At 38.2% G+C, this 23,529-nt stretch overlaps 1 protein-coding gene across 1 annotated transcript; it reads right to left on the reverse strand.

Annotated features, from left to right (window-relative positions):
- Nucleotides 1-5,989: 5,989 nt before the first annotated feature.
- On the reverse strand, nucleotides 5,990-18,713 carry LOC126804007 (lon protease homolog 1, mitochondrial-like). The gene is made up of 20 exons (XM_050531757.1): nucleotides 18,243-18,713; nucleotides 18,004-18,069; nucleotides 17,673-17,843; nucleotides 17,500-17,565; nucleotides 12,040-12,081; nucleotides 11,801-11,923; nucleotides 11,429-11,527; nucleotides 11,124-11,189; nucleotides 10,914-11,000; nucleotides 10,693-10,732; nucleotides 10,294-10,465; nucleotides 9,687-9,811; nucleotides 9,374-9,504; nucleotides 9,179-9,283; nucleotides 8,915-9,028; nucleotides 8,304-8,471; nucleotides 8,116-8,217; nucleotides 7,702-7,836; nucleotides 6,803-7,321; nucleotides 5,990-6,468 (listed from the first exon to the last, which is right to left on the reverse strand). The coding sequence occupies exons 1-20, from the start codon at nucleotides 18,471-18,473 to the stop codon at nucleotides 6,292-6,294; spliced, it is 2,739 nt and encodes a 912-aa protein (XP_050387714.1). The 5' UTR covers nucleotides 18,474-18,713; the 3' UTR covers nucleotides 5,990-6,291.
- Nucleotides 18,714-23,529: the final 4,816 nt, after the last annotated feature.

The raw sequence follows: 23,529 nt of genomic DNA on the forward strand, positions 1-23,529 counted from the left end.
CTCTTGAGCCTTCATCATAGATTCTCTTATGCCGCATATGTGTTCTATTATCTGTTGTATATTTAAGGAGTTATTACATTAAAAAATATAGAAAATAACTTAGTGGTACTAGACCACATTTAAATTAACTAAAAACTCATTTTTCATAATTCTTATACAAATTAAGACATAAGCCCAAACCCAAATAATAAGTAAAACAAAACTAATTAATTAATTAATGTAAAATTATCCAAAATACTCTTATTTTCGTAAAAATTACCAAATGTCACTCATATATCTAATAAATTTCTATCTCCTCATTTTTTAGTTTTTTTCTGGCAAATTTAAGTTTTCCGGCCAAATCAACGGCAATTTGGAGATGAGCCAATATATAAAGTTGTTACTTATGTCATGGGCTTTCATTTAAGTACCATATTACATATGTTTTGAGAAAATTTTGAAATTTTCGAATTTTGCTGACCAAAAACCACAGAAACAGTTAGTTTCGCAGTCGATAGTAGCAGCTATATTTATTGTCGACATTAGCAGTTAGATTCATAATCGACAGTAGCATGTACCTTCCAAGTCACAGTTGCATGTGTCTTCTAAGTCGACAGTAACAGCTAATTTTTAACTCGACAATAACAGTTAGTTTTTATAGTCGACAATAGCAGTTAGTTTTATAATCAACAGTAGCAGATAACCTCTCAATTGATAGTATCAAATACTATGGGTCAAAGAGGGGTATAAAAGTAAAATATTTTATGACATGTGGCAACTTGCCATCATTTGGTCATTATTTGTAAATTTTGGTCTTTATTTGCTTTATCAAATTAAGTAGTGAGTTATTTGTAAACTAAATTGTTGTCGGGTACTTTTGAGTAGTTTGTTATAAAAAAAATACAAGTTTAATTTGAGTTTAGTGTTGTAGTATATTATTACAACAAAGAAAAATACAGTTTTTCTTTTTCAAATAATGAAATATATATATTCACTAAACAATGTTGATATGTATTTATGAAATTATTCACCAAAACAACAATAAAAATAGTTTTTAGAGCGGGATCCACATGTGCTAGTATGCTAAAAGTAGTCCGAAAATGTTATTTCTAGCCCTTTAAGGCTACTTTTGGCACACTTTTATGACACACTAGGACATTATCCCATGAGTTGGAGACGGTGTGTGCCACAATGTGGGAATTATGGCATAATAGCCTATGTGTTGGAGAAGGCCTAAGGCTTTTGAAACATAATTTCTCTATGATGTTTCAATATTTTTTTTAGAAAAAAGTTTTTTTTTTAAACAATCCTTCTTGAATATAGACAATGTCTTACTTTTCAAAGAAACACATATTTTGGTATCTCGCGTTTTATAAACTTCATAATGGTGTCTATGTATAACACACTCCCAAAATCTCGGAGTAATTCTAAAACCTAGAAACGGTTTTGTGGAGGAGGGCGGCGGTGGCTTTCGTCCTCGTCAGTAGGAGGCGCTCCGGCGTGCGAGGTCTAGGTGTAGAGGCTTCTCTCCTATGAGCAGGCGAGGCTGTTGTGGTTTTGTGTCCTTTACCAAATCAGAAGCGGTGGAGTTCGGACTTTTATTTCCAGCACAACGACAATGTTGGGGTTAGGTGTTGGCAGGTGGGCTTGTGGGCTACCCTTATTGCACCTTGTTTTGCTAGCATCAGAGGATGGTTCAATTTGTCCAAATCCAACGTCATATGTCTCCAAGAGCAGTGACTCACTTCTCCAGTATCTCAGCGAACATTGATCAATATGTATCAACAGGTTTGGTGAGAAAGAAGTAGATGAAGTACTTGTAGATCGAGTCATTTAACGCTGAGGCATGCCAAGCTATAAAGAGTACCTCATCAAGTATAGAGGCCCGCCCAATACGGAAGTAAGTTGGGAGTCTGAGGATACACTATGACAATTCAAGGACAAGATTCAGCGCTACAATGATGAAGGCGCGATGAGGGTATCGCGAGCTTAGGTGGGGGAGAGTATCATGCCCCACCAAACTAATCATAAATTTCCTTAAGAAGTTTTGGAGTAAGCATGTCTCAATGAAGGTTGTGGAGAAGACTTGAGCATTCTAAGCGCATGCGAAAGGCTTTAGAACCCTTTGGACGGTCATAGAATGTTCTAGAATGTATTGGAAGTCTCCGAAAGAATTAGGAGGCCTTGAGATATCTCTGGAATTCTCTTGAAAGAGGCTAAGAGATCAATACCACTTTGGAAGTCTCTAGAATACTCAAGGTACATCTTAGGCTTGTGTAGACTTGTATAGAGTTCTCTAGAAATCTCTACACGTGTACATAGTCCTAGAATTCTATATAACTTTAAAGGTAGGAGGATGTAATACCCCACAAATTACTATTTACTATTTAGTACTCTAAGGTTATATTAACTTAGAATTAATTCAATTTCTCTTCTAATATTTCTCTTTAGAAACTAATGATGCTAAGGTTCATACTTTCAAAGATATAAAATTTATTTTTGTAAGTATTAGATCACGATTTGAATACTTTAGCTCATTTTTTTGCGTATACTCGATACTTTGTGATCAAGTTTAAGATTAATACTAATAGTATTATCTTTTATGCATTATATTAGTGTTAGATAGTGCAAATATATTGAAAACCTTATGAAAGGAATATACTAAATTCTTTTACTTTTTAGAATAACACATATAAATGTGTTTTTTATATCTATATATATATAATCCTTATGCCAATATGTTTCGAACCTAGCTGATTTATTTTTATGTTTTACCCCATTACACTTTTTTTTTCTTTGCCAACAACCACACTAACTAGATAGGTCATCACTCCATATTAATTATTGAGAAGGGTAGGTAAGAATTGAACTTTTGTGTTCCTTCTTGGCCTATTTATAGTTGTGAGCTGCCTCAAGTTTCTCCACACTTCAAAATCAGAAATCATGCAAGTCTAGAATTCCCTTAGTTGATAGAAAACTCAACCATCCAATGTTTCTCAAGCAAAATTCTAGTTTTCACTCTTTCTCTCTTAAACAAGTTTCTTCTTTACTAAAGTAATCCAACTTTGGATCCACATCAAAACCCTCCTTTCACCTCTGAAACTTCAAGGTAAGTACATCTTACATCCTTATAATCTTTTGTCTTTTAAGATTTATCAAAGTGCATAGTTAAGGATAAAATGGAAAATACCATATTTTGGTAAGAGTTATATTTTCGTATTTTATAACATCTGAGTTTGTCCAAGGTAACAATAGCATTAAATTCCTCCTGAAAAATGCTTCAATTTAGGCTTTTGAACCACTCAAAAATGTTTAGAATGACTAATCAAAGTTAGAGTTAATAAACTCACTGAAAATCTTTTGTAGCACTCACAACTTTAAAAACTCATATCTCACTCATTTCTTAACCATTTTCCACAAACTTTATATAAAAATTAAAGCATAAGACCTCTACTTTTAATCTGGAAAGTTTCAGAAGAAATGATAAAATTTTGTTACAAGTAGAATATGTAGACTTCTAAAATGATAACTTGATGATCGGTTTTTGCACTGCTACTGTGTTTGAACTTTTGGACTCAATGATTTTGAACTAGACTATATGACTTATCATATTAGATTCCTTACGAAAAAGCCTTGAACATAGACTCATCACTTATCTAATTTGGACGTTTATTGATTGAGTTATCGATACGGAAAGTTGACAGACTTTGACACTATTATTTGAATGACAATTGCTACTTTGGACAAAGACTTTCCTTATTATGAGAGAAATGACTACTAATCCTTTTACTACTAACTAATATTATCTAATTACTTTTAACTTAAAAGTACATTTACTTTATTTGCATATTTACTTTCAAGTTTATTAACTTGTTTATTTCATGCATACATTGAGTTATTGATAAGTGTTTATATCTTGGTGTAAGATTATATATATTATTTAAATATTATCTTAATTACTAAATTTGTGATATTCTATTGAAGTTATTGAGTTAGAGGTGTGAAGCCAGGTGATTAGTACTATTCTGTGCTTAAGTGAATTGTTGATAAAATTGTTTTGTGCTTTGTGAGTTAGTCTTGGGTCCTAGTCCCTACAGATAGTGCACTATTATACTCATAGGAGAATTGACCTTGAGTATACATACTTTGGTGTTGGCCTCGGTATGCTGAGGCTTATCCGTGTTTTTGGTAAACGTGAACCCTAACATGTGACTTTGTGATCAATTACCAATTTTCTTGAAAATTCACACAATTAATTGAATATATTGATGCTGATATGTATATCTATATGCATAAGTAAGAATTTGTGTGACCAAATACACCTGGTTCTTGGTACATTTTACTTGGTTGTTCATATTTGAATTTCTCATTAGCCAAATTATTATAAGAATGTATTATGTACTTACTGGGTCTGTGTTACTCATGATGCTACACAATCTGCTTAGGAAATGGGAGACTCATGTAAAAAAGTAAATAAAATGATGGTTTTCCTTCAAATACTATTTCAAGACAATAAATGTGAGACTCATGTATCTTCGCTAAATTTCATCCGATGTATAGTAAAATAACTCTGATTTTGTTTTCCTAATAAAAGTATTATTCAGATATATAATTCTCTCAGTTTTATTAAGGAAATTTTATTGGTTTTAATGTCACACCTCTAATTCGGGAACCATATTTCCATATAATAGTGGTCTCAGATTTGGGAGCGTGACAGAGGAGGAAGCCACTCTTCTCGTTTGGATCATCAAGCAACAATCTCTCAAGCACACTTGTAAACACTCTTGTAAAGTTTTCTTAGCTTAATACAAGTTCTCTTTCAGACTTCTCTTGTCTTTTAGTTGTTATAGCCAAGCGTTTGCAAGAGTTAGACTGACTTAGTATAGGGGAAGTGCTAAGCATGCACGAGTTGCATAGCAAAAGAGTAAGCTCATGACACTAAATTTAGTTTTTGAAAATCTTTAGCAATTCCTTTTCAATTTTTTGAGAATGTAGTTTAGAAATTCCTTGTTTTTTAGTAGTTGAGAATTGAGTTTTTTTTTTGGTCAATTTCGAGAATTGAGTTTTGAGAGGTCTCAAATACCTCAATCCCTATTTGAGCCCCAGCTTACAGACTAAATGATTTTGACAATTGATAGTGTTTCACTTTCCAAAATATTCAGCATTTTTTCAGTTGTTTAAAGTTTCTCTACAATTTTCCTAAGATGAAAAATATCCTGTTAGATTTTGTTGATTCATGTTGGATAATCGTTTCTGTATAAGAATACATATAGTTTGATAGTTTTCCATTGCAAATGATATGATGATGATTCTATTGCCGGTTATCACCTAAATGCACAAAGTGTGCATCAGTCACATTAACATAGGCGAAAGATGACTTGATAAAATAACGATAATGATGATAGAAAAGGCTGCTTCAAGATAACACTTTAGCTCTCTTTTGTGAAGCATCAATATGAGGCCACCCTCTAGTTGTTGGGTTTCCAACCCATGTGTTTTTCCTAAGATGGTTTCTTAGAGTATAGTGTTCCAGTAAGGATAGGGAATCCTTATTGATGATGGTTTACTTGTAGAAGGAGGAGGCTTTACAAACCACTATTAGGAATAGGATTGCTATTTGGTGAGGAAACATGTTTGTCCTTATGGCTATATAAGGAGGGGTTATGCTCTAGGTTTAGACATTACAGAAACAAAGAGCATAGTGTGTTACATTCTCGGTTAGAGGGTGAGAGAGGGTAGAGAGGAGAAAGATAGGAAGAGAAGAGAGTCATTGTTTTCTTAGTCTTTCTTGTGTACCCATTATTAATATAGTGGAAGTGTGTTTCTGTCCGATGAATGTATGCAAAACTATTTGCTGAACCACCTTAAATCTGTGTTCCTGTGTTCTTTTCTTTATAGTTGTTTCTCTTGGTTTGCTGTGCTTGTTCTGTTTCTCTGACTAACTTGTTTCTCTTTGTAGTATCATAGGCTTCATAAAATTAGGTTGAGAAAACAAAAAACTGACTAATTTGGAAACTCATATATCTCATTCCACTCTTAGAACATTGATGTTCTGATGAACAACGTTCTGGTTCTTACAAAATTGGGGCGAGATGACAGAAACTATTTACAAGAATGATAAAAGGGTAAAAAAGTGGGTAAATAAGAAAAACTATACAACCCCACCCAATTGATCCATCTCGATCAGCTATACTTTGTTCCAAGACTATACTGATGTGAATTTAAATGGTTAATGTACAGAAAAAAAACAAATTAATGAGGTGCCAGCAAAAACTCAGCACCAAATTAGCAGGGTAGGATGACTTGCCTTCCCTAGTTCTCGTCATCACCAAAAGCCAAGTTGAATATCTGACTGTAGTCATCTACAAAGTGAACATCCAGGCCTTCCTTTACATTGGGGGTAAGTTCCTCAAAATCCCTCTTGTTAGCTGAAGGGAATATGATTGTCCTGACTCCACCCCTTGTCGCTGCTATTGTTTTCTCCTTTACCTAAATTTTTTTTTTGCAAATATGAAACGTCAGATCCACCACAATGTGCTCAAGAGAGCAGACATGAATACACAATTAAAAAACAAATTAGTGGAATGGTTATAGAAATCTATAGGGACTTGAGAGTAACATTGAGGCTAGCTTTCACAGAGCTTCATGGAGCTGAAATCTTCATCATAAGGAACCAGGAGTGTATCATCAAAAATCACATAAAAAATTTAGACATACCATGATTTCCTAAAATAAAGAAGGAACTAGTATGACTTGAATCATAATATATATATATATATATATATATAGAGAGAGAGAGAGAGAGAGAGCATGTGCAGCATACCCCGCCAATTGGAAGGATCCTCCCAGTCAGTGTCACTTCCCCGGTCATTGCTAAATCCTTCTTGACAGGCTTCTTCATGGCAAGGGAGAGCATGGATGTTATCATTGTACAACCAGCACTAGGGCCATCCTTTGGTATGGCCCCTGCAGGAATATGGAGATGAAGCTTGGAATCGGCAAAGAAAGTGTTATCTGGCTCTTTATCAAGCAATACCGATCTGGCAACAGTGTGAGCAATACGTGCACTTTCTCTCATGACATCACCAAGTTGGCCCGTGATTTGAAGTGCTCCTTTCCCCTTACCTTCCTCAATCTGAGTGGTCTCTATATACAAGGGGCAGCCACCCATGGCAGTCCAAGCAAGACCCATAACAACTCCAACTGGAGTCTGATCATAGATGTGTTCAGCATGGAAAACAGGGTTCCCAACAAAATCACATAAGTTTGATGAGTCAACCAACACTTTCTCAGCTGTTTTTGTTGCTTCGCTTTTAGAAATATTTCCAGCATCTGTTGAAACCTGTAAACACGAACACAATCATCAAATAACAAGCCTTAGCAGGTTTCATGGAACTTTTACACCTTAGTAACTTTTCTCTCATCAAAACTGAAATTCTGTATCCAAACCGCCGTCTTACCAAACTTCTATTTCTTTCAGTTACATATACAAAATAATATGACCATCTTTTTTAAATCCCGTAGCATGGAGGTCCATAAAATTGCAGTGCATAATAAACAATTCTTAGCCAAGGACCAACTACAGTACTTATGCATTGTTCTCCTTCTCTTTAAATTTGGAATTGATTTGACTGCATTCAAGTTGCAACATAACTCATTCCCAGTAACTTAAAAATTCATTAGACTCCTGTTTTGGTTAAGAAACTAAGAAACAACAGATACCTTTAAATCAACAATATGGTCGTCCCTATCTGCAACCTCAACTTCAACAACTGCCAGTTCATCTGAGAGAGACTGTGTTTGATCACCAACTGCCATTTCATTTGCTGCTCCTTGTCTAACAAGTCGCAGAGCTATCTGCCATGCAAAAGTAAGATGTATTAAAACAATTTTACTGTTTAGAGGAACTAATACTCATAATTATAGCATTATCCAAAGGGACCTGATACACAACATTGTTACAGGAGATTATGGGCTTGTTCTGGTTTCAAGATTTTATGGTCAAATCATTAATCATGGACCTAACAAACCTATCTTGGCCTGGACCTGAAAGATAACTACGGGCATAAGGTACTTGTTTTCATGACTATAAAATTTCAATTTTTGTAGCCATTATTCTATAGTACTCTCTCAAACCTTGCGGTAGATCCTTTCTATGTGCTGCTGGAGATTCCTAACACCTGCTTCCCGGCAATAATTTTCAATGAGTGCAAGAAGAGCTGCATCAGTCACCTCAACCTGAAATATGTCAAATACCGTATACATGAATATTAATGCACAAATTTTTATACAAATACGATATTAGATGGTGACATAATCAGGACCTGTTCAGGTTTAATGCCACATGCTTCACGTGTGGTTCTCTCCAAGTACTCTCTAGCAATGTGCATTTTCTCATCAGTAATGTACCCGGCAATGGAGACAACCTCCATTCTGTCCAACAGGGGAGTTGGAATCCAGTGCACAACATTTGCTGTACAAACAAACAGAACCTACAATAAAATTCCCAAGGCATGATTTATCAAGCTATTTTTCAAGATTAGCTAAAAGGAGGGAAAGAAGCCCTTCTTAAGTGATGTTTGTTAGAATCATCTGTTGCATAACTCACAAAGACATTTTGCAATCATCCATTCAATACTAAATATTCAGGAGATTAGGAGACTACATCTTTCCTATTGTTACTAGTACAAACACAAATTTATCATGATGAAGTTATATATGCTACATTTGCTAGTCAGTTCCTCTCTTTTCAATTTTAATGCATACGTCTCTCAGTACATAGATATCTAGAAGTGCACATTTGGGTGTTCCCATTCCTTTAGATAGACGGTTTTAATTAATGGTGACCCCAGGCACCAGATGGTTCGAAGATCATAAACAATTTTAACAGAAAAATAGCAATTTCCTATGCAAAGGGTGATTAGCATTTGCTTACCTTTGATAGGTCGATTGGAATATCAAGATAATGGTCTAGAAAATTAGCATTTTGCTCTGGATCAAGAAGCTCCAACAATGCACTTGCTGGATCACCAGAATGTCCCCTTCCCAACTGGCAGAAAATGAGGTAAACTTCAAGATTGAAACCATCAATTATGAATGAAACTTGAAACACAAATATTATTGTTACAAAAGCATGTTATAGAATCTGGACTACAGAATCGACCTAGAGTCTGATGCAAGACATCTAACAATTTATTACCTTGTCAATCTCATCGATCAGAATCAAAGGGTTAGCTGTTCCCACAGTTTTAAGGCATTGTACCATCTTTCCTGGCATAGCACCAACGTAGGTTCGACGATGCCCCTATATATATATATATATTTTTTTTTTAATTAACTTTTTATAGCCGCATGTTGCAGGAATCAATATTACAGTCAATAAAGGTTTCCATACCTTAATTTCAGCTATATCAGTTAACCCTCCTACTGAAAATCGAAAGAAATCACGGTGCAAGGCACGTGCAATTGAACGACCAATGCTGGTTTTTCCTACTCCAGGTGGGCCAGCGAGACAGATGATTTTCCCTGTGGCATATAATCAAAGCATTATAAATCAATACTCTATTGTAATTACATAAATCACACAATTTGCAAGCAATGCCCCCAACTTGATAAAATTTAAATAAAATAAGAACCAAGATCATGGAAAACAGAATCAATCCCAAACATCAAGGTAGACAACTATGAAAGAAGAAGACTATACTAACCTTCTGATATTCCTCTGAGCTTTCCAACAGCAATAAATTCCAATATTCTTTCTTTTACTTCAGTTAATCCATAATGATCTTCATCAAGAACTTTCTGTGCCCGAAGAACGTCAAAATTCTCATCACTGCATTAGGAGTTGAGAAGAAAAAAATTATGAAAGGTCAACACTCAATAAGGAGCACAGTTTTCTACAAATAAGAGAATAAAGACACACAGCCCAACATATCTCCAGATTATCTTTCTATAAAAGTAGAAGAGTAGAAACAATAAAGGTTTAGTCTACAGTACAGTCAATCCCCTACCGGTCTAAAACTTTTTTTTTAAATTGATGTTTAAGAACTTCCACAAGTACCATGGTTTAAAAATCCTCTATTTTCAAATATTGTAAAGCATTATAAAAATAAATCACAGATGTGGCAGCATTGGTTATGAATGATTGTCAATGCTTATCCTACCACACTTTGTCCCAAAAAAATCGGAACAGATTAGCAAATTCTTTCATCAATCTAATCTAACACTCTAACCAGAATGAGATGAAAGTTGTACAATCTCAGAAATAAACCCCTCCCTCGTCATAAATTTAAGGAAAACAAATAGAGCAATTACCTGTAACTTTCCCAGGGAAGTGAAATCAACCAATCTAGATAATTACGTGTTACATTAAATTCACTGGAACTGGCATCCAACAGCTGCATTTTGCTAAGCTCTTCTTCTATGACTTGCAAAACATTAGGTGGGCATTTTTCCCTATTTGGTTCAAGCCTCTCCCTAAACTTTTCTGCACCGGAAGACCAAAAAAGAAAAGCAAAATTTACTTCTATCTGAATGAACAATTAATATCTAAATCAATTCATCCATTTATCAACATATAAGTTTCATGCTTCATAAGTGCTGCATACAAAAAGTTATTCATACATATATGTACAGACAGTCTGACAGTATATTTGGAGTAGACTATAAAAAAAACACATATGCCAACAAAATGGATGACTACATAACACTAACCACAAAGCGCTGTTCTACCATCAGCATCTAATCCCAGTTCCTGAATCAAGTTAACCCAAGTAAATGTCAATGAGGCACAATGTGGAATAAGGAAACTGAGAAAAAAGCTCCCGAAAGATAACCAAATTATGATAGTAATAATCATATATAGCCACTTAGATGCAGTCCTAGCAAGACTTGACTTGGAAAAAAGATATATTTGATAACATGGGGACAAGTACCTTTTTTATTGCTTTAAGCTGCTCATTTAAGACGTTGCGACGTTGCTCAGCATGCATCTTCTGTTCCATTTTTTCCATAAGAGATGCCTGAGTATGACACACAAAACAAAGTTCTTAATATGATAAAATCTATATTATGTTCTTCATGATTGTAAGAATAGGTGTAGGTGTCATACCAAAACACATTTGCATAGTGCCATTTTGTCATACCTGAATTTTACTGACCTCCATCTCTTTCTTCACTAAATCTAGTGTGAGCTTCAAACGTTCATGCACCTGAAGGAATAGTGGTAAAGATAAGGCAAACAAAGATACAAATAAAATCAACAAGAACAAGAAGGCTATTTGATCAATGAACACAAGATTTTGAAGATTTATGTCTCTTAAAATATACATACATTACTGATCAGATATCAAAAGATTTGGTATTTTTGATCCAAACCATTGTGATAACAGCACATATTAAAATTGAGCTCTTAAATTATCATCCATGAACATTAAGATTGCGTACTCACATCTAGCTCTTCAAGTACTTGTTGGCATTGCAATTTGTTTGCACCAGATATAGCAGCTCCAAAATCTGCTATCCTTGTACAGTTAAAATCACTTATATGCTGCACAAATTGAAAGCAAAAGAGCAAGTTAAAAGGAAGGAAATGAAAATCCAAATAATCATTTACCTAGAAGGACTGTATACAAAACAATTATCTGACAGTCATTATAATGACGTTATGAAGCATATAATTAAAGACAAGTGGAACCAAAATGATGGAAAAATAAAAAAGAGATTTCACTGAAGATGCAAGAACAAAGTCGCTAATGAAGCAATAAGCACAGACAATTAAAAGATGCTATGATGTCCCAACACTATGGAAAACAGAGAAAACCTGGCTGTATGTTTGAGCATGATCTCTCCAAAGAGCACTAGTCTTCAGAACGTCACCTAGAGTTGATATAACCTCAGATGATGTTGCCTTTATGATATCATCATCCTTTTCATATGGGTTATCCTGTAATACAGATTCTATCCAGATAAGAAATGGAGAAACGAAAATCTATACGTGGGCGTGAAACCTCCCAAAGAAATTAATTTGGGACAAATTAAAATCTAATGAAGATATCTGACCTTGAGATGATCAACTTTTACAGTCACAGGATCCTCATCAACCTCCAGATAAAATAAGAACCTTACTCAGAATGTCAATTGTGAAATCAAAATTACAATTCTTATACATGTATGCTTTCATGTAATTACATTTGGATGCATATACTTAAATTCTGAAGAACTTCCCTAGAAATCAAATTAATCTCATGAAGCATGAATCATATAGAAGGTAATTATGAACGACTCTTGTTACCAGGACATCAATAGATGTATAGTCTGTTGTGTTTTTGGCTCGTTGATGCATGTTGGAGTTAGGATTCAGTAATCAAATCCAGGTTTAGAAAGGAAATAAGTTAGCACAGCTTTTCTATATGTTTTAGGAGAGTATATCTTCCAATATTCTATTAGGATTTGTGTTAGGTTTAGTAATCCTAGTCCATATTGTATTAAGCAGCCCCTATTGATATAAATAGGGCTGCAGGGAGGGTTTTAGAGAGAGAGACAGAAATCCTAAAGAGAGAGCTAAGGGTGATAGAGAGATAGGAGCTAGACAGGGAGGGGTTAAGGTCTGCAATAAGTACTTGTACCTAAATTCTTCAGTACTAGTAAATCTCTCAAGAGAGATCACAGTGGAGGTAGGCTTCAGCTGAACCACTATAACTTTGGTGTGTTTCTGTTTACTCTTCTTTGCTTATATCGCAAATAACTATCAAGATCTAAAGGCGCTTATAACAACACGTGGTATCAAGAGCTGGTTTATTTTGCGATGTCGATTGGCAAAGGAATGGCTGAGGCAGGAGAGGTGAGAGCGTCCATAAAGCTATTCAATGGCAAGGACAACTTCACGCTTTGGCAGAAGAAGATGAGGAACGTTCTGATCCAGCATAAGGTTGATGTAGCTCTTGAAGCATCAAAGCCTACATCAATGTCTGATGCAGATTGGGCAGAAAAGTGTAAGATAGCAAAGAGTTGCATTGAGTTGCATCTTGCTGATAATGTTGTGCTTCAGATCGGAGAGGAGCTGACTGCAAAGCAGGCATGGGACAAGCTGCAAAGCGTTTATATGGGTACAACCATCAGCAACAAGCTACTTTTGAAGGAACAACTTTTTGGCCTCAAGATGGAGGAAGGGGATGATCTTACTGATCATATATCCAAGTTTCAGAACTGCATAATTAACTTGGAGAAGGTTGGGGCAAAGATGGGAGATGAGGACTCGGTTATGATGTTACTACAGTCTTTGCCATCATCATTCAAACACTTCAAGACCACCATGATATTCAACAAAGAGACCATCACACTTGCAGGAGTGTGTGAGAACCTGGAACAATATGTCAGGATGCAGAGGGAAGAAGATAATTCCCAAGCACGAGGACTGAGTGTCAGAGGGAAGGAGAGAGGAAGGTCTAAGAGTAAAGGTGGTGGATTTGAAGACAAGGGCAGGTCTAAATCCAAGGGAAAAGGCAAAGAAAAGAAGAAGGATGGTTGCTTCGTATGTGGTTCACCCGACCACTGGAAAAGAAATTGCAAACAATGGAAGGAGAAGAAGGCGCAGATGCTTAGAGGAAGCTCCCAGTCAGCCAATGTCGTTATTGGGAATGATAGCGATGATGGAGAACTCCTTGCAATTTCAGCCATCTCCGGCGCGCCTAGACATTGGACCTTGGACACAGCCTGCACATTTCACATGTGTGCACACAGAGATTGGTTTGACACATATGAAGAGAGGGACACCGGATCAGTTTTGATGGGGAATGATTCACCAAGTAGAATCATGGGAATCGGCACAGTAAAGATCTCAATGTATGATGGCATTGTCAGAACATTGGGAAAGGTCAGACACATTCCACATTTGAGCAGAAATCTGATTTCTCTAAGTCTATTGGATAAGGAAGGATTGTGGTATAAAGGTAACAATGGAGTGCTCAAAGTCGGAAAGGGTCAGTTGGTCTACATGAAAGGTGTGTTGCAGCCTGATAATATGTATAAACTCACAGGTTCTACAATAGTAGGTGGAGCATCAGTTTGTACGGAAGAAGACAAGACTGAGCTCTGGCATAGACGGCTAGGGCACATGAGTCAAAGGGGGCTGCAAGAATTACATAAGCAAGATAAGCTAGAAGGCATAACGAGTTACAGCCTTGACTTCTGCAAGTATTGCACACTCGGTAAGCAGACCAAGGTATCATTCAAAGTGAGCAGTAGTGTGAACAAATCCAAAGGAGTATTAGACTATATTCACACAGATGTTTGGGGGCCTGCATCAACAAAATCGTTGGGTAAGGCCAAATACTTTGTCTCTTTCATAGATGATTTTTCAAGGAAAGTTTGGGTTTACTTTATGAGGACAAAAGATGAGGTCTTTCCAAAGTTCAAGGAGTGGAAGGCTGAAATCGAGAACCAAACGGGCAGGAAAATCAAAGTGTTGAGAAGCGACAATGGAGGTGAATATAGAAGTAATCAATTCTTACAATTCTGCAAAGATGAAGGCATTACAAGACACTTTACTGTTAAGAAAATTCCCCAGCAAAACGGTGTTGCAGAGAGGATGAACAAAACTCTCTTGGAGAGAGAAAGAAGCATGAGGCTTCATGCAGGGTTGCCTGAAGAGTTTTGGGCAGAATCGCTTAATCATGCTTGTTACTTGATTAATCGATCACCTTCAAAGGCTATTAACTTCAAGTGTGCAGAGGAGGTATGGTCTGGAAAACCAGTTGATTATTCCAACTTAAGAGTGTTTGGATGCAGCGCCTTTGCGCATATTCCCAAGGATGAAAGAACCAACCTGGAACCAAAGTCACTTGAATGTGTGTTTATTGGTTTTCAAAGAGGAGTAAAAGGTTATAAGTTGTGGGATATAATCAACGAGAAAAGAGTGCTCAGCAGGGACGTTGTTTTTGATGAGAAGACTATGCCGTTAAATATAGAAGCTAATAGTAAGGAGGAGAAGATGACTGATGCTGAAAAAGATGAAGAAGCAATCGAGATATCATTAGCTAAACGATCATTTGAAGATTCTCAAGCTCAGGTGGAGCAAGTAGGGAATGATCAAGTAGCCATGGAGGAACCAGAGCAGCAACAACAGTCACCAGTTAGGGCTCAGGTGGAGCAGTCCCCACGTAGGAGTCAAAATCCTCCCATCCCACAAGAACCTGAGCCAGTGAGGCGAGTCATAGCACTTGACAAACCAAAGAGGAATTTAAAGAAGGTACAACGGTACGGATTTGAAACCGAAGAAGATGTGAGTCATGCTCTGACCATTAGTCAAGGTGATCCAACTACTTATCAAGAAGCTATAGAAAGCGAAGAAAGGGAAGGTTGGATTGGTGCTATGGCAGAAGAGATGGAATCTCTGCATAAGAATTCCGTGTGGGAGTTGGTTCCTAAACCCAAAGAAAGAAAACTTGTTGGCTGTAAGTGGGTGTTTAGGAAGAAAGAAGGAATACATGATGATGATGCCATAAAGTACAAAGCACGTCTGGTGGCAAAAGGGTATTCGCAGAAAGAGGGAGTGGACTATGACAAGATTTTCTCTCCGGTGGTCAAACATACTTCAATACGGTTGTTGTTGTCTATAGCAGCTCAGTATGATATGGAGATTGAGCAGATGGATGTTAAAACTGTGTTTCTTCATGGGGACCTCGAAGAAGACATTTACATGTCGCAGCCGGAGGGTTTTGTCGAAACAGGGAAAGAGAATCTGGTTTGTCGACTAAAGAAGTCTCTATATGGACTCAAGCAATCGCCAAGGCAGTGGTACAAGCGTTTCGACACATACATGCTGAAGATAGGCTACACAAGGTGTCAATATGACTACTGTGTTTACTACCATGTATTCAAAGATGGGGAGGTAATTCTACTACTTCTGTATGTAGATGACATGCTGATTGCATGCAAAGATATGTTGAAAATTCATAAACTTAAGGAAAAGTTGGGGGCTGAATTCGACATGAAGGATCTAGGAGCTGCACAGAAGATCCTTGGAATTGAAATAAGAAGGGATAGAAACACAAGTGAAATATGGCTGTCACAAGAGAAGTACATTATGAAGGTACTTGAACGATTCAACATGGATGAAGCTAAGGTTGTTTCTACCCCATTAGCTGCACACTTTCGGCTGAGTGCAGAGCATAAGCCATCAAATCAAAAGGAGATTGAGGTGATGAAGAATGTTCCATATGCTAATGCAGTAGGGTGTCATGTATGCAATGATATGCACAAGACCAGATTTAGCTCAAGCATTGAGTGTTGTCTCTAAGTATATGTCAAATCCGGGAAAGCGTCATTGGGAAGCAGTGAAGTGGATTCTGAGGTACTTAAAGAGAACTAGGCAGTTTGGAATCAAGTTTGAAAGAAAACAAGAATAAGCATGTGTGGCTGGTTTTGTTGACTCTGATTTTGCAGGAGACTTAGATAGAAGAAGGTCTACAACAGGTTATGTTTTCACTTGTGGTGGAGGGCCTGTGAGCTGGAAAGCAAATCTTCAAGAGGTTATAGCTCTATCTACTACTGAGGCAGAGTATATGGCGTTGACAGAAGCTTCTAAGGAAGCTATTTGGTTGAATGGACTGGCAGGACAGTTTGGTATTCACCAGGAAGGTGTGGTAGTGAAGTGTGACAGCCAAAATGCCATACATTTGGCGAAGAATCAAGTGTTTCATGCAAGGACAAAGCACATTGATGTTCGCTATCACCGGATCAGAGATTGGATAGAAGCTGGATATATTATTGTGGAGAAAGTTCACACAAATGACAATGCAGCATATTTTCTAACAAAGCCAGTTTATGTGGAGAAGTTCAAGCACTGCTTGAACTTGCTTAGTGTCACAACATGCTGAGTTGTGGTGGAGCACCTCCTTACTTGAGGTGCGATGAGGCAAGAGGAGTATTGCCAATGTGAATGATCTTGGAGGTTTGTTCAGGGTTACTTCAAGAGATACAAGACATCCTGAAGGTTGCAACAATCATTTGGTATCAACTCACCAAGGTGGAGATTGTTGTGTTTTTGGCTCGTTGATGCATGTTGGAGTTAGGATTCAGTAATCAAATCCAGGTTTAGAAAGGAAATAAGTTAGCACAGCTTTTCTATATGTTTTAGGAGAGTATATCTTCCAATATTCTATTAGGATTTGTGTTAGGTTTAGTAATCCTAGTCCATATTGTATTAAGCAGCCCCTATTGATATAAATAGGGCTGCAGGGAGGGTTTTAGAGAGAGAGACAGAAATCCTAAAGAGAGAGCTAAGGGTGATAGAGAGATAGGAGCTAGACAGGGAGGGGTTAAGGTCTGCAATAAGTACTTGTACCTAAATTCTTCAGTACTAGTAAATCTCTCAAGAGAGATCACAGTGGAGGTAGGCTTCAGCTGAACCACTATAACTTTGGTGTGTTTCTGTTTACTCTTCTTTGCTTATATCGCAAATAACTATCAAGATCTAAAGGCGCTTATAACAACATAGTCTCACTAATTAAATCAACTCACCATCTCTGTCATTCGAAGTCGCCCATGACCAATTAGGACTACTTGGTCTCCTCGAATGCTTGAAATCTAATATACAAAAATACAGGTTAAACTGGGAATAAAAAGTTGAAAGAGTATACAAGTTAATCTACAAAAGAGAGTGCATTAGTAAAATGAAGGGCAACATCAGATACCTGGGCAAGCGTACCAACTTCATGCAGATGACCAAACAACTCTTTCCCTTTCAACTCAGAACCTGATACCGTACCTGGGTCAGTCCCTGGTTCATCCTTAATAAGGAAAGCACCAGCGTATGGAACTTGCCGGTTTCTACTTTCCTGTAGAGCTGCTAACAGTTTAGGATCCTACAACACCAATAAATGTACAATTCAGTCCGATGCCTGTCATAATTAGCGATCTCACAAACAAATATCAACCCATTAGAACGATTACATATCCCAACATTCAAAAGCATCAACCCGAGAAGGCCTATGATTCTAACTCTACTCGAATATCTCCACATACCTTCACATATATTGGCATGTAGAAACCTGGAAACAGCGGTCTATGCGGCAATGGCAATGCTAAAACCTGCATCAAACAAGAAACATAAAATCACTACATTGCCTTCCAGAAACACAACTTTTCGCTTCAACTATAGAAAATGAAAAATTCTTTAACAACAAAGTTGAACATTCCATTATGTGTTAATCAAAATGAGACCACTTAGCTAAAGCAAAAATCTAAACCCAACAAAAACCAACCTTTACGAACTCTTCAGGATTAAAATTTTTGGGTATGATAGCTGATGACAATGAAGACTTAGACTCAGCCTCTGCTTCATTTCCTAGCCCCTTAAACTCGATCTCCACCACACCGTCACCGTGTTTAGCGTCGGAGCAAAGAAAAGCTCGCCGGGACGAGTTGGGATTCCGGCGAGTGATGCCGGTGAGAGCTCGGACGAACGGGGAAGAAGGAGATAGGAGTTTTAGCATGTTTCTGGGTCAAAGGTGGAAACTTTTCAATCCAGGAAAACCGCCATTGTTGTATGAACTTGAAAAAACTTGAAGGCCTCTCATAAACCCTCTCCTGGGTTTTCGATTTTGAAAACAATTACATTTCATCCCGAGTTAAAAAGATTGAATTTTTGCCATGGTTTTACCAAATATAAGACTATGGCTCCATTTTAGGCAAAGCTATCGGCCGCCGTCGACTTGTTTTCCTTCCTATAAATGTGCTTCAACTCACATAAGGGCACAAACCTCTTTGATAATTTGCCTCATAATTTGATATTTATTGGTTAATGGCGTCTCAATGATCTACCTCATGTTTCTATTTTCTTCTCCTAGTCGTAGAACCAACAAGTGAAAATTAAGAAGTGGGGTGGTTTTACTTACACCTCCACATTTGCTACACGTACTAAAGATTTGTGGAAATTCTTACTCTACCCTTATAAAGCAATGAATAACCCAAAAAGAAAATATAAATTCATACGTTTTGCATCTTTTTCTCATCAAGTTCTTCCTTCATTCTTTCTCTTACGGTCTTACCTATAATTCTTATTAGCTATTAAATAGTTAGTATGTCTATTGTTAATTTGTTATAGATTCATAATCAAAAACTTGTTGTTAGATGTGTTGGAGGAGAATATCTCTTATTCATACTTTGTGTATCTTGTCATAATTAGTATAGCCTAATTAGATAATGAATGTTAGATATTCCCTTATTCATCAAGATCTTTGTTGTAATAATATATATAAGGTTCTATGCTATCAATAAAATCACAATTCATTCTCTCGAATTCATTCTATTGTTTCACGTTATCAGTACGTAGCTCTAAGCCTAGAACCCGAAAAAAAAACCTAAAACCCTAGATTTTTTTTCCGACCGGCTGCACCTTCCCCTAGCGCCGCCGACCTCCTCCCTACCCCATGTCCAGCCACGGCCTCTCGGTGGCCTAACCATGTAGACTTAAATGTGTGTGGCAAGGAGAAAACTGACGATGACATGATAGAGAAGACACTAGAGACTTTCCCAAAATCTGCGAGTGAAATAGCTCACCAATATCACCTTGATTATGAGGCCAAAAGAATCAAGAGTTTTGCATATTTGATGAACCTTCTCAAGAAGAATGAACGTCATCATGAGATCATTCTCAACAACAACAACCTAAGACCTGCAGGGACGAAAAAAGTTCCAGAATCTCATTAGGCAAGTAAGGGAAAAAGTCGTAAAGAAAAATCAAGAGATCGATCTGCACTGTATCAAACTGGAGGAAACAGAGGACCTCGTCCCAACATGACTTGGCCTAGCGATGGCGTCGCCACCGGCCCCCCTAACCCTCGATGTCGTGGTGCCTCCTGTCCCCCCAAATCCGACAACTCGGCCAAGGTTCCAAATCTGACCGTTCATGCTATAAGTGTGGTTCAACTAAGCACTTTCATAAGCAATGTCGTGCTCCCAAGGCGATTGTTCGTGCTCACAAGTAGTGCAAGCAATACTTGTCCAATGAAAGCAACTATATTGAAGATGTGGAGATGTCTGATGCTAATGCTACCATCAAGCTCAAAGTTGAAGACTTTCAGACAAACGAGAAAGAGAAAGTCGATCTTGAGGCTCTTTCCACTCCTGATTTTGAATAAGATCTATGTCGATTGATTGTCGTTATATCGCTTATTTATTTAAGCCTTTAAGTTTGATATGTAATGGCAGTATCGCCTTAATAAGACTTTTTCAAGTTAAGTGTTTATTTTTCAAGAACAATGTTGATGTACGATTATTTTGTCTTCCTTAAAGAATGTATGGTTTGGAATCTATAAATGGAAAGATTCATAGAACTAAATTCCACCGGTTTTTGGTGATGATTAAGAATTAATGGTTCGACAATTGAACTAACACATGAAATTTAGGGGGAGTGGCAAACTATAACAGGTTCGCGAGCTACGGCCTTGGAAATTCACCAAGATGGTCTGTCTGCCACCCGGTTTATCCCCGCAAGACGTTAAAAAAAAATTTGGCCGGAAAAGTCACCGGAAAACTAGATGGAAACTGGCCGGAAAAGTCACAGGAAAAGTTACCGGAGATGTCGCCGAAAGTCGCCGGACCGCCGCCAGAGCCACCGTTGCAGCCCTGCCGGCCGGCCCTGTATACCCCCTGCAACAGCTCTGCACGGCTCCATGCAACCACACCCCCCCCCCCCCCACCCGCATGACCCATGCATGGCACCTCTACATGCCCCCGTGCGGCCGCGCTGCAGTCCCCCCTGCAACAGCCCCGCATGGCCACCCCGCAGCCTGCAAGGCCCCGGCAGCTTCCTTGCACGACGACACTACAGCCCCGCCCAGGCCCTGCAACCCCGCCATGACCATGCGACCTTGCAGTGCTATTTTTTGTCTTTTTCCGATCATAGTTACTTGATCCAATGGAAACGTGCTTACTCTTTGGCACACATAAGTTTCTCATGTGAGTTCTCTAAGTATCTATGAAACCGTTATGCATATTTAAGGGATCACAACTTGTTTTGACCCTTCATATTATCGTTTTCTCTTCTCTTAGAGAATATTTGCCTTGTCTTTTCGAAGACTAATTATGTTTTACAATTTACTTGTAGATGTCAACCGGCGAGATAGAATGCTTAGCAGATTGTGGAACAACTCACACATTTTTGCTGGATAAGCAACTCTTTACACAATTTGTGCCTTACAAATGCTCTGTGACTTGTCTCATTGGGACTGATCAATTGATCCAAGGGCGTGGTATAGCGCAATTCTTGCTACCTAATGGTACTCCCATCACAGTCAAAGATGCACTTTATGCACCAGAGGGGAACCAAACCTTGCTCAGTTTTAAGGATATTCGTGCCAACGATTATCACCTGAACACCAAAGTTGTTAATGAAAATGAGTATCTCTGTGTTACCTCCTGCTATGGACGTCATCGTCGCACCCGAGAGATGCTTGAGCGTGTTATTAGTGGGTTGTACTTTACCACACTACATGCAATTGAATCCAATGTAGTCAGCAGGTCTTTCTGTGATTCTGACGCCTACAAGCTATGACATAATCGTTTAGGTCATCCTGGACGTGATATGATGATTCGTATATTAAAAATTCACACGGTCATCCATTTTTCAAAGCCAGCAGGCATGTGGGAACCCCACAAGCCGTGAATGATGCTAGCACGGCCGTGGCACCTGTGTCCGGTCATGACTCGGCCTCTCGGCCTGCCAAAGCTTTCCCATGGTCCTTTAAGGCCGTGATAGAGCCCAAGGAGTTATGCGATGCCTTTTCTGCAATCTCTAAAGCCCATAAATCATTTTGTAAGGCTTGTGCATTCGCAAAGATGCAAGCAAAGCCTTCCTTTGCAGTTGATATACACAGAACATTCCATTCTTACAAAAGATCTAAGGTGATATATGTGGACCAATACATCCAGGATGCGGACCATTTCGATACTTTATGGTTCTGGTAGATGCATCGACACGCTGGTCACATGTCGATCTATTGTCCACACACAATGCTGCATTTCCGAAGCTCCTTGCTCAGATAATTAAACTCAGTGCTCACCACCATGACCATCCGATTAAGCCTATTAGACTGGATAATGCGGGAGAATTCACTTCGAAGACATTTGATGATTATTGCATGTCCATCAGGATTGATGTTGAACATCCTATACCCGACGTTCATTCTCAAAACGGACTGGCAGAAGTGACAATTAAACGGTTACATCTTATAGTTCGAGCTTTAGTTATGCATTGTAACTTGCCCATAACTTCTGGGGAATATGCAATCTTGCATGCAGCTATACTTATTCGTTTCAGACTCATCCCCAAACAACCTATTAGTGCGTACCATTTGGTAACTGGATATGAGCCTGACATTTCACATTTACGCACATTTGGTTGCGCAGTTTATGTGCCTATTACACCTCCCATGCATAAGAAAATGGGTCCACAGAGACGAATGGCAATTTATGTTAGATATAACTCTCCAACGATTATCCACTACATTGACCCTTAGACAGGAGATCTCTTTACTGCTAGATATACAGATTGTCACTTCGATGAGACACACTTCCCGCATTTAGGGGGAGATAAGAAGATATATGTTCAAGATAAACGTCGAGAATTGACGTGCAATACCCCCACTATGTCTCATTGGGATCCTCGCACATCTCATCCTGAGATTGAAGTGCAACGTATTTTGCAGTTACATAAGGTGGCAGATTTGATGCCTAACGCCTTTACGGATATTGCAAAAGTGACGAGATCAAGTATACCTGCTGCAAACTGTCCTGCGAGATTAGAAGTCCCGAACTTCGGGCAAGATGTTGTCGTACAGGGGCAAGGCTCGGCCGAGCCTACCCTAGGTGGAGGCACGGCGACGGTCACGGCTTCTTCCAAGAAGAGGGGGAGGCCGAAAGGTTCCACTGACTCACAGCCAAGAAATCAAGCTAAAGTCAAGGCACAAACTGATCCACTCATCATAGACTCAGACAACCCAAGTTTCGAGATTATCTCTAATTATAGATATGTCCATGAATCAACACTTGATGATCTGAGGGACGCTTCAGACTCATTGTTGATATCAGAGAACAAAGAAATCTCATTGAGCGAGTTAAATGCTCTAGAAGTCATTGATAGAAATTCCATGCGGATAGATAATGTGTTTGCTTATTCCATCGCTCGGGAAATCATCGATGACGACGACATGGAACCACACTCGGTTGAAGAATGTCAACGAAGAGCAGATTGGCCGAAATGGAAGGAAGCAATCCAGACGGAACTAGACTCTCTGAATAAAAGGCAAGTTTTCGGTCCGGTCGATGAAATACCATCGAATGTTAAGCATGTTGGACATAAATTGGTCTTTGTTCGCAAGCTGAATGAGAAAGGCGAAGTCCTGCGGTATAAAGCACGACTAGTTGCTCAAGGATTCTCTCAGCGTCTTGGTGTTGACTATGAGGAGACATATTCTCCAGTTATAGATATCATTACCTTCTGATATCTGATAAGTCTAGTGGTATCTAAAAAGCTAGACATGCAGCTGT

The sequence above is a fragment of the Argentina anserina genome, chromosome 7 (genome assembly GCF_933775445.1).
Source record: "Argentina anserina chromosome 7, drPotAnse1.1, whole genome shotgun sequence".
Classification (NCBI taxonomy): Eukaryota; Viridiplantae; Streptophyta; class Magnoliopsida; order Rosales; family Rosaceae; genus Argentina; species Argentina anserina.

Coding starts and splice junctions, on each gene's coding strand:
- LOC126804007 (XM_050531757.1), bottom strand. CDS start 18,473: ATGCTAAAACTCCTATCTCCTTCTTCCCCGTTCGTCCGAGCTCTCACC. Junction 10,733..10,913: donor AGCTTAAAGCAATAAAAAAG/GTACTTGTCCCC, acceptor AACTTGATTCAG/GAACTGGGATTAGATGCTGA. Junction 9,505..9,686: donor GCTCAGAGGAATATCAGAAG/GTTAGTATAGTC, acceptor TATATGCCACAG/GGAAAATCATCTGTCTCGCT.